At 46.7% G+C, this 14278-nt stretch overlaps 2 protein-coding genes across 2 annotated transcripts; both read right to left on the reverse strand.

Annotated features, from left to right (window-relative positions):
* DNAJC9 (DnaJ heat shock protein family (Hsp40) member C9) lies at positions 4-3125 on the reverse strand. The gene is made up of 5 exons (XM_021398435.1): positions 2877-3125; positions 2662-2802; positions 2286-2540; positions 1423-1509; positions 4-684 (listed from the first exon to the last, which is right to left on the reverse strand). The coding sequence occupies exons 1-5, from the start codon at positions 3054-3056 to the stop codon at positions 565-567; spliced, it is 783 nt and encodes a 260-aa protein (XP_021254110.1). The 5' UTR covers positions 3057-3125; the 3' UTR covers positions 4-564.
* On the reverse strand, positions 3557-11680 carry TFAM (transcription factor A, mitochondrial). The gene is made up of 7 exons (XM_021398436.1): positions 11530-11680; positions 11288-11424; positions 11088-11158; positions 9484-9633; positions 8910-9005; positions 4964-5020; positions 3557-4292 (listed from the first exon to the last, which is right to left on the reverse strand). Exons 1-7 carry the CDS (start codon positions 11595-11597, stop codon positions 4083-4085), a joined length of 789 nt encoding a protein of 262 aa, XP_021254111.1. The 5' UTR covers positions 11598-11680; the 3' UTR covers positions 3557-4082.

Below are 14278 nucleotides of genomic sequence, written 5' to 3' on the forward strand. Positions count from 1 at the left end.
AAGTTCTGCAAAATCATTTATTAAATCTTCTATTTTCAAAAGTTTTTATAAAACCCATGGAATATCTGAAAAATACCTGTTGAGCTGTACTGCAAAGATCTTTAAAAACTGCACAAGATTGGTTAGAAAAGAAACGTGTGAACAACAAAAAGATTTGTTTCTAACTCAGAAGCCACAGGAATGAGTGGCAAGGACTCTCAGAGGTGTGGGATCACTTTGTTTCACCATCAGCAGTACTGGCACTCCTTACGTGTTGGAGGGAACGTGATTCAGCACAAGTTGAATAAACAGGCAGCCATCCCAGGCATCTCAGCACCTCCTTACTGTAACAAAACTATTAGCCAAAAATTGGCTTGACCTTAACTAAAAAGCATCCAAATAATTTTAAACAGTGGTGCTAGAATGCTTTGTCTTTCTTGTTCATGATGTGTTCTGCATCATGCTCCCCAGTTACAGCAAGTTGATGCACGCACACTGAAACAGCAGTCCAGAAAAACTCTGAAACTCCCAAATCCACATGTTCCCAACCAAAATGATACTTGACACTTCAGCATACACAGTCCTTTATTTCTTTCCTTTCTTGGCTGCAGTCTTCTTTCCTCCCTTTTTAGCATTATTGCCATATTTTGCTTCCATTCGGGCCAAAAAGTCATCCATTTCCTTTTTTCGATCTTTATTTCTGCTCTGGGGGAGGAAAAACAAAACGAAACAAACCTTTATTACTGCTCAATATGGAACATTCTGATGTAGTTAGATAACTACTTCAAACCCTGGAATACATTCAATAGGGAATATAGGCTACCGAAAGCAGAGTTCTGTCAAGCAGAAGCCTACTTCATGCTTGAGGCTCTATACTTCTGTAAAGTATTGTATCTGTAAAGAGGGGCTTTAAAAATTCACAACATACGGCTAGAAAAACAAATAATTTCTTGTTTAGATACAAAACTTAATACAATCTGAGGAATGATTTAATATCAACATCCTATTTTAAGCCCACTGGACATTAAGAAAGGCAAGACTGAAAAACAGAACCTAAACAGGGTATTTCCTTCCTCATTCCCCAAAATACAAAAGCAGAAGAGTAAGACCGACCAAATTTTTTATCCTTTTTCTCAGAAAGAAATAAGCATTAACACTCCTTGTCCAACCACCTAAAACTAGAAAAGTTAAATAGTTTGATTGTGTATGCAGTAAAAATGAGCATATTATAATAACTTGCTTTTTTTTTTTTTTAAAGATACAGGTAATAAAATCCATACCATACTTTGAATATTAACCGAAGTACATAGCTAGCATTAAGGTCGTATTGTAATCTCAGGAAGCTTTTATGGTAAGAAGAGCTGCAAAGATCCTACACGTAAAGATGCTCAGGGATAACACAATTTTAAGCCAGGTATCTTCAATGAGTGCTTAAGACCTTACTTGAATCAGCGCTTTCAAGTCATCTTCTCCATCACCAAGGCCCAATTCTTTTCTACTCTCTTCTGCCTCTTTAGCTTCTTTTTCTGCCTGAAGTAGCAAATTAGCCTTTAGAAAAGTACTTAGCATGTTGATGTCCTAGAATAGTTACTAAACACTTAACTTTTGCATTCCTACACAAAAAGCCACAAGGAAACACAGTTTCCAAGTTTGGCGACAAATGAATAATCACAGAGAACCCATTCTGATTTCCCAATTTTATACAGTGGCTGTGCTGTTTGACAGTGCAGAACACTATGAGATATCCATTCCCATCCTCGTTCTCCCCACCCACACTTCTTTTTTGTCCTAGCAGCCATTATGTTTTCTATAAGTGAAAGGTTACTGTTATGTGCAGGGTACAAAGTGTCAAAACAAACAAACAAACAAAATAAAAAAAGTAAGTTGGAGAGAATTTTGCCCAGGCTGTTATTTCACACTTGTCAATAAGCAAGCAAATATATTTCTCCCACGTACTCTTCTTAGCTCCAGCAACTGCAGCTTTGTAAATGAATGAAGGGACATTCTGACCTGTAACACATGACTGTGGATAATGCTGAAATAGAAGAAAGAAGGTATGGGCAGCAGTAGCCTGTGACTACTTGAACCCTCTCAAAGATTTGACTGGAATTGGTATAAGCGATAGTTTTGGAGGGGGGTGGGAGGTGGAAAATAACAATAATCAAGTGTGGAAGTGAGAAGTACTGAGCAGATCTGCAATTTTGTAGCAAATGTATGTCCTAAGTGCAACTTAATTAGCTTCCACCAAGAGAGATTAAAAGCGCATCGTGCACACTGCTTCCTTTTGGTCCCTGGTTGGTACCCACCCGCCTCTTCCTTGCCGTCATTTTCTGCTTGGACTCTTTCACAAAAGCTTTGTAGGACGGGAGTTCTCCAGCATCAATGGCTCTTTGTATAATCTTCCTCACTCTTGGCTCATCCGTGTAGTCCACACACAGTACCGACTCCATTATTCTGTCCATGTCACCCTCAAAATCCACGTAGGCTGACTTAATATCTGCTAGCTCTTGCTCTGAATCCTTGTAGTTCTTCTCAAAGTCTTGAATATCTTTGATGGTGATCTGAAGCAAAGAGAACACATACCCGAGTTACGCGATTTGTTTGCAAGATGGAAGGGACAGCAGCAAAAAGCAGACTGCGTGCCAGCCTGCAGCAGAGAGGTGCCCAGCCCCCGGCCCTCACCTTCTTGAACAGCAGCCGCCAGTACTCCTGCCAGTCCCGCTCGGCCCGCAGCGCCTCGCCCTCCTCGTCCACCGTGCCCTGCTCGTCGTACACGGCGCGCTGCTCCGCATCGCTCAGCACAGCGTACGCCTTGCCCAGGATCTGCGGGGCCGGTCGGTAATTCAGTGAGCCAGCCAGCCGCCCGCCCAGCCAGCCAGCCGCCCGCCCGCGCTCACCTGGAACCGCCGCGTCGCCTCCTCCTTGGCATCGGGCTCGGCCCGGTCAGGGTGGACGCGGAGCGAGGCGCGGTGGTAGGCTCGGCGGATCTCCTCCGGCGAGGCCTCCCGGCGGACGCCTAACACGCGGTACAGATCGGCGGCGCCGAAGAGGGCCTCGCAGTCCCCCAGCAGCCCCATCTCGCCCGCAGCCCGCCAACCGCCGCGCGGCACGGCGCAGGCGCGAGGCGGGGCGGGCGGCGAGAAGCGGGAGGTGCGGCCCTGCGGCCCTCCCCTGAGAAAGGCGGTGCTTGAGCGGCTGCTCCGCCCCGTGAAGTAACTCGGGGTGGTACCCTTCACTTCCAGAGGGAAGCCTGGAGCGGTGTTGGGTTCGCACATAGATGTATACAAAATACAAACAGGGACACGTGATTAGCTCCTTACGTGAAATCCCCCAAACGAGTGAAAAAGTTGGCCTCCCTTCTAAAAAAACAGATCCTCCACAATACCTCCAAGACATCCACTAAAGCAGAAAGAGGTCCTAGAAAAAATAAATAAAGCAGTAGCTCTTCACAACACTGGTATTCATGGCATCTAGAGCCAACACACACATATTTCCTCCTCCCTGAAGGCCGTCCCAAACACACCAACGTGAAAGCAGAGCGGTTTGTGTCCCAACAAGAAAAACACTCCAATGGAGATACGTTTATACAAAATTCATACGGTCTTTAATGAAACACCATGTAAGTGGTATACACAGATTGATACATACAAAAAGACCAAACCAGAAGTTAGCATTTCACATTTCCTGCGCCTTCTCTTGTAATGTTTTCTTTCTCTATCACTACAATGGAGGGATTAAACACAGCAGCACAACTCAGATTTCAGCTCCTAGTTACAGAATTTAAATGGTAACATAGTAGAATATTCTTGCTTTCATAAAAAAAAAAATCTTTATAAAAGCTAGCTGGTATCTACCACCATAGGAGAGCTCTGCTGATGTCAGTGAGTGCCACCATTCACAGCTTGATTAACTGATTCTCGTTACACAGCTCAGGTTACACCTGCAATGATTAAGTCAGTTCCAAGAGACACTGAATTCTCTCTTTCCCCATCACCTTCCTTTCCAATCTCTCCAGCGGCCCCTTACGGGTTTTCCAAACTTCAATCTTAACCCTGACTGCAGCATTAAAACAGCAGGATAAAGACATTACATAAGTAACCGTTTTATTCTTCGGATTTTTTCAACTTCAGTTTTGCCAGCCTTTCACGCAGTGAAGCTTTGGAGCCTTCTTGGGCAGTGTCAGTCTTCTTTTTTGGCCGCTGTTCTTTGGAACGTATCAAGTCTTCACGTCCAAGTTCAACCATTTTGGCTTCCCATGATTTCATTTCGTTTTCATACCGAATTTTATCATCTTGAGCAAGCTGCAGATATGGCTGAAAGAAAAGCACATCTCTACAGTCAGCAAAGGGGCTGTATATGGGTAACTGCCATGCCACATCCTCCCCTGTGACAGAAGCTCTGAGGGGTCTGGAGCACATGTCTTATGGGGAGTGGCTGAGGGAGCTGGGATGGGTCAGTCTGGAGAAGAGCAGGTGCAGGGGAGACCTCATTGTTCTCTACAACTCCTTTAAGGAGGTGGTGGTCAGCCTCTGCTCCCAGGTAACAGCGACAGGACAAGAGGCAATGGCCTCAAGTTGTGACGGGGGGGGGGGAGGTTCAGGTTGGGTATTAGGAAATATTTCTTCTCCGAAAGAGTGGTGAGGTATTGGAACAGGCTGCCCAGGGAGGTGGGAGAGTCACTGTCTCTGGAAGTTTTCAAGAAAAGGGTAGATGTGGCCCTGAAGGACATGGGTTAGTGGGCATGGTGGGCTGACAACCGTACTAGATGATCTTTGTGGTCTTTTCCAACCTTAATGATTCTATGAAAACTTGAAAAAATATGAAGATTTATTATCAGTATAGCACTCCTCCATTTTCAAATAACAATCTGCAAATTTGTATTTCAATACACTGTTAAAAGCCGTCAGAAAAGTATCCAAGGCAAAGTTAATAAATTATGTGCAAAATCGCTTTTACTATGCATCATTAAAAGCCACAGACATACCTGCTTTTGAGAACTGGATAGATTTTGCCATGTTTCAAATAACTGCTTCAGCTTTGCCTACGGGATATTGAACACAGAATACATAAACATTATTTTAACACCAGACAGATCACTGAAAGTTACAGATGAAAGCCGGGTGTAAACCAATGTAGAAAAGCAAGTCAAGTAATGCAGCTTTACTACTCCACACTCTTGACATAGGTAAATAACTAAAGACATGGTCTGACAGCTTGCTGGGCATCATTTGAGACACTTCTACAGATAATAGTGTGTGCCGGAAAGCCCAGCTGTGTGCCGGAAAGCCCAGCTGAAGTGCCTTTACACTAATGCATGCAGCATGGGAAATAAGCAGGAGGAACTGGAAACCATGATGCGCTTGGAAAATTATAATCTGGTTGCTATCACGGAAACGTGGTGGGACGAATCCCACGATTGGAATACTCTGATTGAGGGCTACAGGCTCTTCAGAAGGGATAGACAGGGCAGGAAGGGAGGGGGAGTTGCCCTCTACATTAGGAAGTGGATAGATTGTGAAGAGCTGTGTCTGAGTAACAGCCATGACCAGGTTGAGAGCTTATGGGTTAAAATCAGGGATTGGTCCAGTAAAGGAGATCTACTGGTTGGGGTCTGTTACAGGCCACCTGATCAGGGGGAACCTGCGGACGAGGCCTTCTTGCTCCAGCTGCAGGAGGTGTCGCGTTCGCGGGCTCTTGTCCTGATGGGGGATTTCAACCACCCGGATATCTGCTGGGATAGAGGAAAGGCGGGGGGCAGACAGTCCAGCAGATTCCTGGAGTCTGTTGAGGATAACTTCCTTGTCCAGGTATCAGATGAACCGATCCGAGGTGAAGCCTAACTGGACCTGGTGCTCACCAACGTGGAGGAGAGCATTAGAGGGGTTAAGACTGGAGGCAGCCTGGGCTGTAGTGATCATGCCCTGGTGGAATTTGTGATCTGGAGGAATGCAGGCCTGGCAAAGAGTAGAGTCAGGACCCTGAGCTTCAGGAGAGCGAACTTCCAGCTGCTCAAGGAACTGCTGGGTGGGATCCCCTGGGAAACTGTCCTTAAGGGCGTAGGAACAGAGCAGAGCTGGCAGCTCTTTAAGGACACCACCCTGAGAGCACAAGAGCTCTCCATTCCCCAGCAAAAGAAATTGAGCAGAGGAGGCGGGCAACCGGCATGGCTGAGCAAGGACCTGCAGCTTAAACTGAGGGAAAAGAGAGAAATGTACATGAAGTGGAAGCAGGGTTGTGTAGCCTGGGAGGAATATAGGGCTGTTGTCCGCATGTGTAGAGATAGGATTAGGAAAGCCAAGGTGCAGATTGAGCTGAACTTGGCTAGGGATGTGAAAAATAACAAGAAGGGGTTCTACAGGTACATAGGCAAGAGAAGACAAGTCAAGGAGAGTGTTCCCCCTCTGGTAAATGAGGATGGAGAATTGGCTTCCTCAGACGTGGAAAAAGCCGAGGTGCTCAATAAGTGCTTTGCCTCGGTCTTCACCGGTGGTCAGGCTCCCCGTGTCTGCCAGGACCCTGAACTTCGAGGTGTGGGTGAGAGGAGCGAATTCTGTCCCACTGTAACAGTGGAACAAGTTCGAGACCTCCTCTTGAAACTGGATGCGTGGAAGTCCATGGGGCCAGATGATATCCATCCTAGGGTTCTGAGAGAGATGGCTGATGTGGTTGCCGAGCCGCTCTCCATCATATTTGAAAAATCATGGCTGTCCGGTGAAGTCCCCAGTGACTGGAGAAAGGGAAACATTACTCCCATTTTTAAGAAAGGGAGAAAGGATGACCTGTGGAACTACAGGCCTGTGAGCCTCACCTCTGTGCCTGGGAAGATCGTGGAGCAGATTCTCCTAGAAGACATGTTAAGCCACATACGTGACAAGGAGGTGATCCGAGACAGCCACCATGGCTTCACCAAGGGTAGATCTTGCCTGACCAATCTGGTGGCCTTCTACGATGAAGTGACAGCATCGGTGGATGGGAGGAGGGCGATGGATGTCATCTACTTGGACTTCTCCAAAGCCTTTGACAGGGTCCCTCACCACATCCTTCTCTCCAAATTAGAGAGGTATGGATTTGAAGGATGGACTGTTCAGTGGGTTAAGAACTGGTTGGCTGGTCGCAGCCAAAGGGTTGTGATAAATGGTTCTATGTCAGGGTGGAGGCCGGTCACGAGTGGTGTCCCCCAAGGCTCAGTCCTGGGACCGGTGCTCTTCAACATCTTTATCAATGACATAGATGATGGAATCAAGTGTACCCTCAGCAAGTTTGCAGATGACACCAAGCTGAGAGGTGCAGTTGATACATTGGAAGGGAAGTCATCCAGAGGGACCTGGACAGGCTGGACAAGTGGGCCCACGAGAACCTAATGAGGTTCAACAAGGCCAAGTGCAGGGTGCTGCACTTGGGCCAGGGCAATCCCAGGTATTTATACAACCTGGGGAAAGAAGTACTTGAAAGCAGCCCTGCGGAGAGGGACTTGGGGGTCCTGGTAGATGAGAAGCTGGACATGAGCCAGCAGTGTGCGCTGGCAGCCCGGAGGGCCAACTATGTTCTGGGCTGCATTAAAAGAGGAGTGGTCAGCAGGGAGAGGGAGGTGGTGGTCCCCCTCTACTCGGCTCTTGTGAGGTCCCATCTGGAGTACTGTGTTCAGGCCTGGGGCCCCCAGTACAAGAAGGACGTGGAGCTCTTGGAACGAGTGCAGAGGAGGGCGACCAAAATGATCAGAGGGCTGGAGCACCTCTCCTATGAGGAAAGGTTCAGGGAACTGGGCTTGTTTAGTTTGGAGAAGAGAAGGCTCCAGGGAGACCTCATTGTGGCTTTCCAATACTTGAAGGGAGCGTATAAACAGGAGGGGGATTGATTGTTTGTGAGGGTGGATAGCAATAGGACAAGGGGGAATGGTTTTAAGCTGAGACAGGGGAGATTTAGGTTAGATATTAGGAGGAAGTTTTTCACACAGAGGGTGGTGACGCACTGGAACAGGTTGCCCAGGGAGGTTGTGGATGCCCCGTCCCTGGAGGCATTCAAGGCCAGACTGGACGTGGCTCTGGGCAGCCTGGTCTAGTGGTTGGCAACCCTGCACTTAGCAGGGGGGTTGAGACTCGATGATCTTTGAGGTCCTTTTCAACCCAAGCCATTCTATGATTCTATGATTTATGATAATACTGGCATAGGTAGTTTAATTTACTCAGGTTGCAGCAAAAGCAGGCAGACCTAACAGATTAAGTAACTTCGTTAACATGACTACCTCTGATCCTTCATATTGGCTTCATTTAAAACAAAGCCACACAGGAATTAACCATGTCCACAGGAAATTTTGTATCACTCCAGGAGTATTTAGCAAGGTGCTTGCCAAACTGGGCCTCAGCTGACTGGAGATGCCTGCTGTGTAAACAGAAAGCTGAGGAACACCATTATTTCCACCATTCTGATTTAACTGCTGCTAAACATATTAACATCCTAATTAATCTGGTCTTAATTAATACTGCACGGTGTTTCTGCAAACAAGCTCCATCGTATCTTTTCATAGCAGAAGTGGTAGCAGATCAGTGTAACCATTTGATCAACTCATGTATTTCTAGCTTGAAACAAAGTAGAGTGACATGAAATTTCTAACTCTGACACACACAAAGTACAGGAAGTATTTTAAGCCTGTATATCCACATAGCAGTTTACATAGGACATGCCATGAGCAGAACAGCCAGATCAACATAGTTAAAAAAAAAAAACAACACAACAAAACAGACACAAAAAACCCACTTGAGCATAGGAATATTCAGGCACTGAAATGTTAGTTCAAAGCATTACTTAGAAAGCAACAAAATCCAAGACAGATTTTCTGAATGTAACAGTTATCACATTCAACTTCTTTGTTGAGACAGATATCACTACCATACGTAAATACTACTAAAATAAACACTTCCTAGCTTGCTTACCGTAGGTGAAAGTCCTTTGCTCTGCTGAAAGTTTTCTGATACAAAAATGTTGAAGCCACTACGAGGTCTTTTAGGTTTTCCAAGCACAGTCAATTCCTTTAAAAACAATAAAAGCTGTTCAATCCATCCAATACACATTTTTCAAAAAAAACAAACTTCACATCTGTGTTCACATTTTATACAAAATATATATATATAGACTGATTCTTACTTCATACAAGTCTGGTTCTGGAAACCAAAGATTGTTACTAAATTCCATTCTGCAAGAAAATGATGATGATAGGTTTTTTATTATTTTCATACAGCTTTGGTTATGGTGTGTAATACTGTGTGCTTGCAGAGAGAAGGACAGGTGGGTAACTTTGTGAGAGGCACGGCTGAACAGAATTAGCAGATTTCCAGGGGAAAAAAAAACCACCTAGTTTCTGCTATCAGAATGCTTTGTGTACAGGAAAGGCAGGGAGAAAGTACAGCAAATTATGGATGTGGCTGCACTTCCTGTTACTGTTCTCTCCAGCCCTAACGTGTTCTCACGGTAGCCTGGGGTGCTGTACGTTACCTTGAGAACACTTACTCTCTTTATCCTGAATGATCTTCTTTTTGCCAGCCGTTTTCTCCTTTCTTCTTTCAAAGCTGCAGCCTGGGCTGGAGTTAGCTGTGCTTTGTATGCAGCCAACTGCTCTTCATATTTTCGCCAGTCTGTCTTCCTTGCTTCCTCATAAACCTACAGCACAATTATCAGCCTTAGCAACATATTTTCATTCAGCTAGCATGGTGCCTTTAAAACTACTTAAAAAGGGAAATGGCATCCTGAAACATTAATTCTGACATACCACTATCTCAGTATCAATGCAACAAAAAAAAACAAACCAAAGCCACCTACATCTAGGTAAGAAAGGTACTTCTGCAAAAAGCTACATCACTGCTGAGTTTCAGTAGCCTGCATTCTCAAATCCATGCACTTGAAGATTAGAAGCCAACGCTTCTAACCTACTAGTTAAAAAAAAAAAAAAATCACATACTACTGTACAACTTAAGTTCATAGACTGCAGTATCAAATTTAAGTCTGTTTGATCAGCAGAATAGGTTTGAAAGAATGGATTCAAAACCTGGGTGCACCCCATTAATTACCTTAATTAATCTGATAACACGGCATCTGACCTTGGGCAGATCTTCAGATGCAGCTCAGTGAAACAGTAATCTTCCACAGATGAAGGGAAAGCTGAAGCTCAGTTGAAATAATTCCTTTTCACTATGTAAACCCATGGCAGCACACAAGTACTTCAGTCCCCATATGCATTCTGACAAACACTGAGTATAGAGGCATCATAAAATCATGGCCTTGGAATCAGAGCACCAAGCATCCAGGTAGGTCTGGAAAAGCATTATCCCTTTCTCCATTTCTGACATACCAATGAGAAGACAAACTCTGTACTAAGGCACACAGAGCCACAAGTTTAGAAAGGGTGTAAGCATCAACTGCTTGTGACAAGGGTATTGCTTGTTCAGGTAGGAAAGGAACTAACTGCTAACGGGAATCAAGGAAAAACACTCATTAATTTGCTATAGTTGGCACTTACAGCAATGAATGGCAACTGTATTTGTAGAGATGTTTTACACCATTATTTGAAACTGCCACTCTTAATGAAACACAACTATCTATAACAAAGAACGAGTTAACTAGACAAGACTCAAAGGAAGTTAGTTAAAAAAAATCAGGTCTCAGGGTAATAAGCAATTAGGTAAGAAAGGTTGGTCCTTTAATCAAAAATTAATTCAAGCCTCTCATAACTTACGCAAAGACAAGCAGAACTTGACAGTACTTCATTACGTATGTGTAAACTTCCACAATTATAATTCATAGGAAAGTGAGATGCGTTCCCAACCCTACAGCCCAAGATTTCCGTCATCCGTTTTGGCTAAAAATACTGAAGGTAAGGCAGCATAATGACCAAAATACCATCCCTGAGTGCCTTAGAGCTCCCGATTCTTTTCAAAGTAGTTTCTGTATCTGAACCTTTGTACACAAGCCTTTCTTGGTTTCACTGTATTTCGTTTTTAAAATGAACAGACAACAACAGCAAAATAAAACAAAACAACAGGACAAAAAAGACAGGCAACCAAGAAAAGCAGCTCCTAAGATTCTATGGGGCTGACCGTACACTGACGTGAACTGACCTGCTTCTGCGAGGCCGGCAGCTCCCTCCAAACACCCGCCAGCTTTTTCACCAGCTCCAAACTGTTCAATTCTGCACATCAGACAGCAAGAACGGAAAACATTGTGTTTTCAGTTAGTTTTTGTCGAGAAAAGCTGTCACTAGCATCTTTCTCCTGTACATTTCCTTCCTTCCGTAAAACGAAGTTACTCGCTGCCCTACCTGGGTTCTGCTCGCGGAACGCCGGCTGGTTGTCCCTCAGGAAGCGGAAATAGGCGCTGAGGGGACGCTTCGGGCGCTCGGCCGAGCTCATGGCCCGAGAGCAGCCCACCTCCGCGGCGCGTGCAACGCCACAACCCCTGCGCGCAACACCAACAGTCAGCACCGTGGGGAGCCTCGTCCCCGTCCCCGTCCCCGTCCCCGTCCCCGTCCCCGTCCCCGTCCCCGTCCCCGTCCCGCCGCACCTGAGCAGCCTCCGCGCGCCGTTGGCGAGGCCCGCAGCCCGGCCCAGCAGCGCCAGCGCCGCCGCCATGCCGCCCGCCGCCGCGGGGCACCACGGGACACCACAGAGCACCACGGGATGGCCGGCGGCGGCCGCACCGCCCAGCAGCGCCGGCCAGAGGGGAGGCACCGCCCCACGCGGCGCCAAGGTGACCCGAGGGGGAGGGACCCGCAGCGGGCCGTGCTGGAATCGCGCTGGGCTCAGGGCCGCGCTTCCGCCTCACGCAGCCGCGGAGAGGAGGTGCTTTTCCCGTTGTGCGCAGCTCATGGAGGTATTGGGAACGTACTTAAGGCACAAGGCACGGAACATCCGGAGTTGGACGGGACCCGTAAGGACCATCGAACGCAACTTCTCCGTTACCCCTCAGGCAGAAGAAACGAGCTTTGCGAGCCGGCGCTGCCGCTACTGTAAGCGCAAAGGAAGGCCTAGGCCCCTGGCCCGCTGTAACAAAGCACTCCTTTCATAGGAACACAAAACATTCCATCAGTTTACAATCGAGAGTGAACAGAGCTATTTTAAACATCAGTAGAGCTACTCCCCATCGAGCTTGTTTCAGCGTTCATTGATACTGCACAGCTGTAACATTCACCTGCAAAAGAGCAGCTTACACAGACACACTTGTAAGTCAGCACACATGCAGACAGCAGGATCCCACAGGCAGAACCAAAGCTCCTACTGTGCATCCTTCCCTCCCACTCCTAAGGCTCTGTGTGGCACTCATTACAGTGAAAAACACTTCCATCATCTTAGGTTGTTTATTATGGCAACTGTCTCTGATGCTTTTTGTTTCACCTGCAAGGTACAGAGCGCTAGCCCTGTTTCTAAGGTTGACACTTGAGAACAATCTACAATAGGAAACAAGTTGTTCTGTCTTTCATCTACTGTAGAAGATCATCCCTCTCCAACACTGCTGGTTTTGTACATGGACAGTCTGAAGTGTGATAAGATGTAAAGTCGTTTGTTCATTGTAAAGGGAAGTGCTAACGACCCGGCCGTTGGGTGTACAGGCTGCGGGCAAACATCCTGATATGGTGATAACTGTTAGGCAAATCGAGAACTGCTTTGTAAGAAGCCCCCTTGTCAGGACATCAGGAAACATAAACAATGTTACAACAACGGAACCGCTGGAAGCGGTGAAGATAACTACGAACCTTATCCCAGACGCCGACCCCCTAGCAACGGCCCACACTGGAAGGTCACGTATACAGGAACTAAGGACTGTATAAAAGACGGGACTCAAACCCCGCTCAGATTGCGTGCTGTTGCGGAAGTTGTGACTCCCCAGCCGCCCAGCGCTGCGTTTTGCTTGTGTTTTTGCTTACTCGAATTAATATTTTTCTATGATTTGATTTGATGCGGTCTAATTTATAACATGAAGCAAGTCAAGTAACAGTCAAGGGATAAGCGAGCTTCAACTGTGAGATTGGACTGTAACATTCTGACATTGCTAATACACCCTCTTAACTGGCACATTGGATGTTCAAGCACTTGTAGCATTTACTCCAAAAGGATGCATGTAATACACAATTCAACTTGTTGGAATCCTACAGAAAGCAGCGGGTACAACATGCTAAGCAAATTAGGCTGAACCTAGCATGAGTTAATTGTAACACAGGTCTAAGTAGTATCTGACGCAGGGCTTGATTTCTTAGAATCATAGAATCATAGAATTAGCTAGGTTGGAAAAGATCTACAAGATCACCTAGTCCAACCATCCACCTACCACCAACAACCCCACTAAACTATGTCTCCCAACGCTATATCTAAACATTTCTTGAACACCTCCAGAGACGGTGACTCAACCACCTCCCTGGGCAGCCCGTTCCAGCGCCTGACCACTCTTTCAGAAAAGTAGAATTTCCTAATGTCCAGCCTAAATCTCCCCTGGCGCAACTTGAAGCCATTCCCCCTCGTCCTGTCACTAGTTACAAGAGAGAAGAGGCCGACCCCCAGCTCACTACAACCTCCCTTCAGGTAGTTATAGAGAGCGATAGAGTCCTCCAGACTGAACAATCCCAGCTCCCTCAGCCGCTCCTCATAAGGCCTGTGCTCCAGACCCCTCACCAGCTTCGTCGCCCACCTCTGAACACGCTCCAGGGCCTCAATGTCTTTTTTGCAGCTTTTTGAGCTGGGCCTTTGCCTTTCTAATTTTCTCCCTGCACATCCTGGCAACCTCTTTGTACTCTCCCCGAGTTGCCTGTCCCTTCTTCCACAGGAGGTAGATTCTCTTTTTCTCCTGGAGCCTCAGGAAAAGCTCCCTGTTCATCCACGCCAGTCTCCTTCCCCGCTGGCTCATCTTGCGACTCAGGGGGACAGCCTGTTCCTGCGCCTTCAGGACTTCCTTCTTGAGGAGCAACCAGCGTTCCTGGACCCCTTTACCCTCCAGGACCGAATCCCAAGGGACCCTTCCTACCAGCCTCTTGTACAATTCAAAGTCTGCCCTCTGAAAGTCCAAGGTCGCCGTTTTGCTGTCCCCTCTACTGGTTCCACCAAGAATTGAGAACTCTACCATTTCATGGTTGCTATGACCAAGGCAGCCCCCAACTTCCACATCCCCCACCAGACGTTCCCTGTTTGTAAACAGCAGGTCTAGCAGGGCACCTCCCCTGGTAGGTTCTCTCACCAGCTGCAGAAGGAAGTTATCTTCCATACACTCTAGAAACCTCCTAGACTGCTTCTTCTGCGCCATGTTGTATTCCCAGCATATATCA

This window comes from Numida meleagris, chromosome 5 (assembly GCF_002078875.1).
Source record: "Numida meleagris isolate 19003 breed g44 Domestic line chromosome 5, NumMel1.0, whole genome shotgun sequence".
Taxonomy (NCBI): domain Eukaryota; kingdom Metazoa; phylum Chordata; class Aves; order Galliformes; family Numididae; genus Numida; species Numida meleagris.

Coding starts and splice junctions, on each gene's coding strand:
- DNAJC9 (XM_021398435.1), bottom strand. CDS start 3,056: ATGGGGCTGCTGGGGGACTGCGAGGCCCTCTTCGGCGCCGCCGATCTG. Junction 2,803..2,876: donor AGGCGACGCGGCGGTTCCAG/GTGAGCGCGGGC, acceptor CCGGCCCCGCAG/ATCCTGGGCAAGGCGTACGC. Junction 1,510..2,285: donor TGACGGCAAGGAAGAGGCGG/GTGGGTACCAAC, acceptor TTGCTACTTCAG/GCAGAAAAAGAAGCTAAAGA.
- TFAM (XM_021398436.1), bottom strand. CDS start 11,597: ATGGCGGCGGCGCTGGCGCTGCTGGGCCGGGCTGCGGGCCTCGCCAAC. Junction 11,425..11,529: donor GGCGCGCGGAGGCTGCTCAG/GTGCGGCGGGAC, acceptor TGTTGCGCGCAG/GGGTTGTGGCGTTGCACGCG. Junction 9,634..11,087: donor TGCCGGCCTCGCAGAAGCAG/GTCAGTTCACGT, acceptor ATTGTGCTGTAG/GTTTATGAGGAAGCAAGGAA.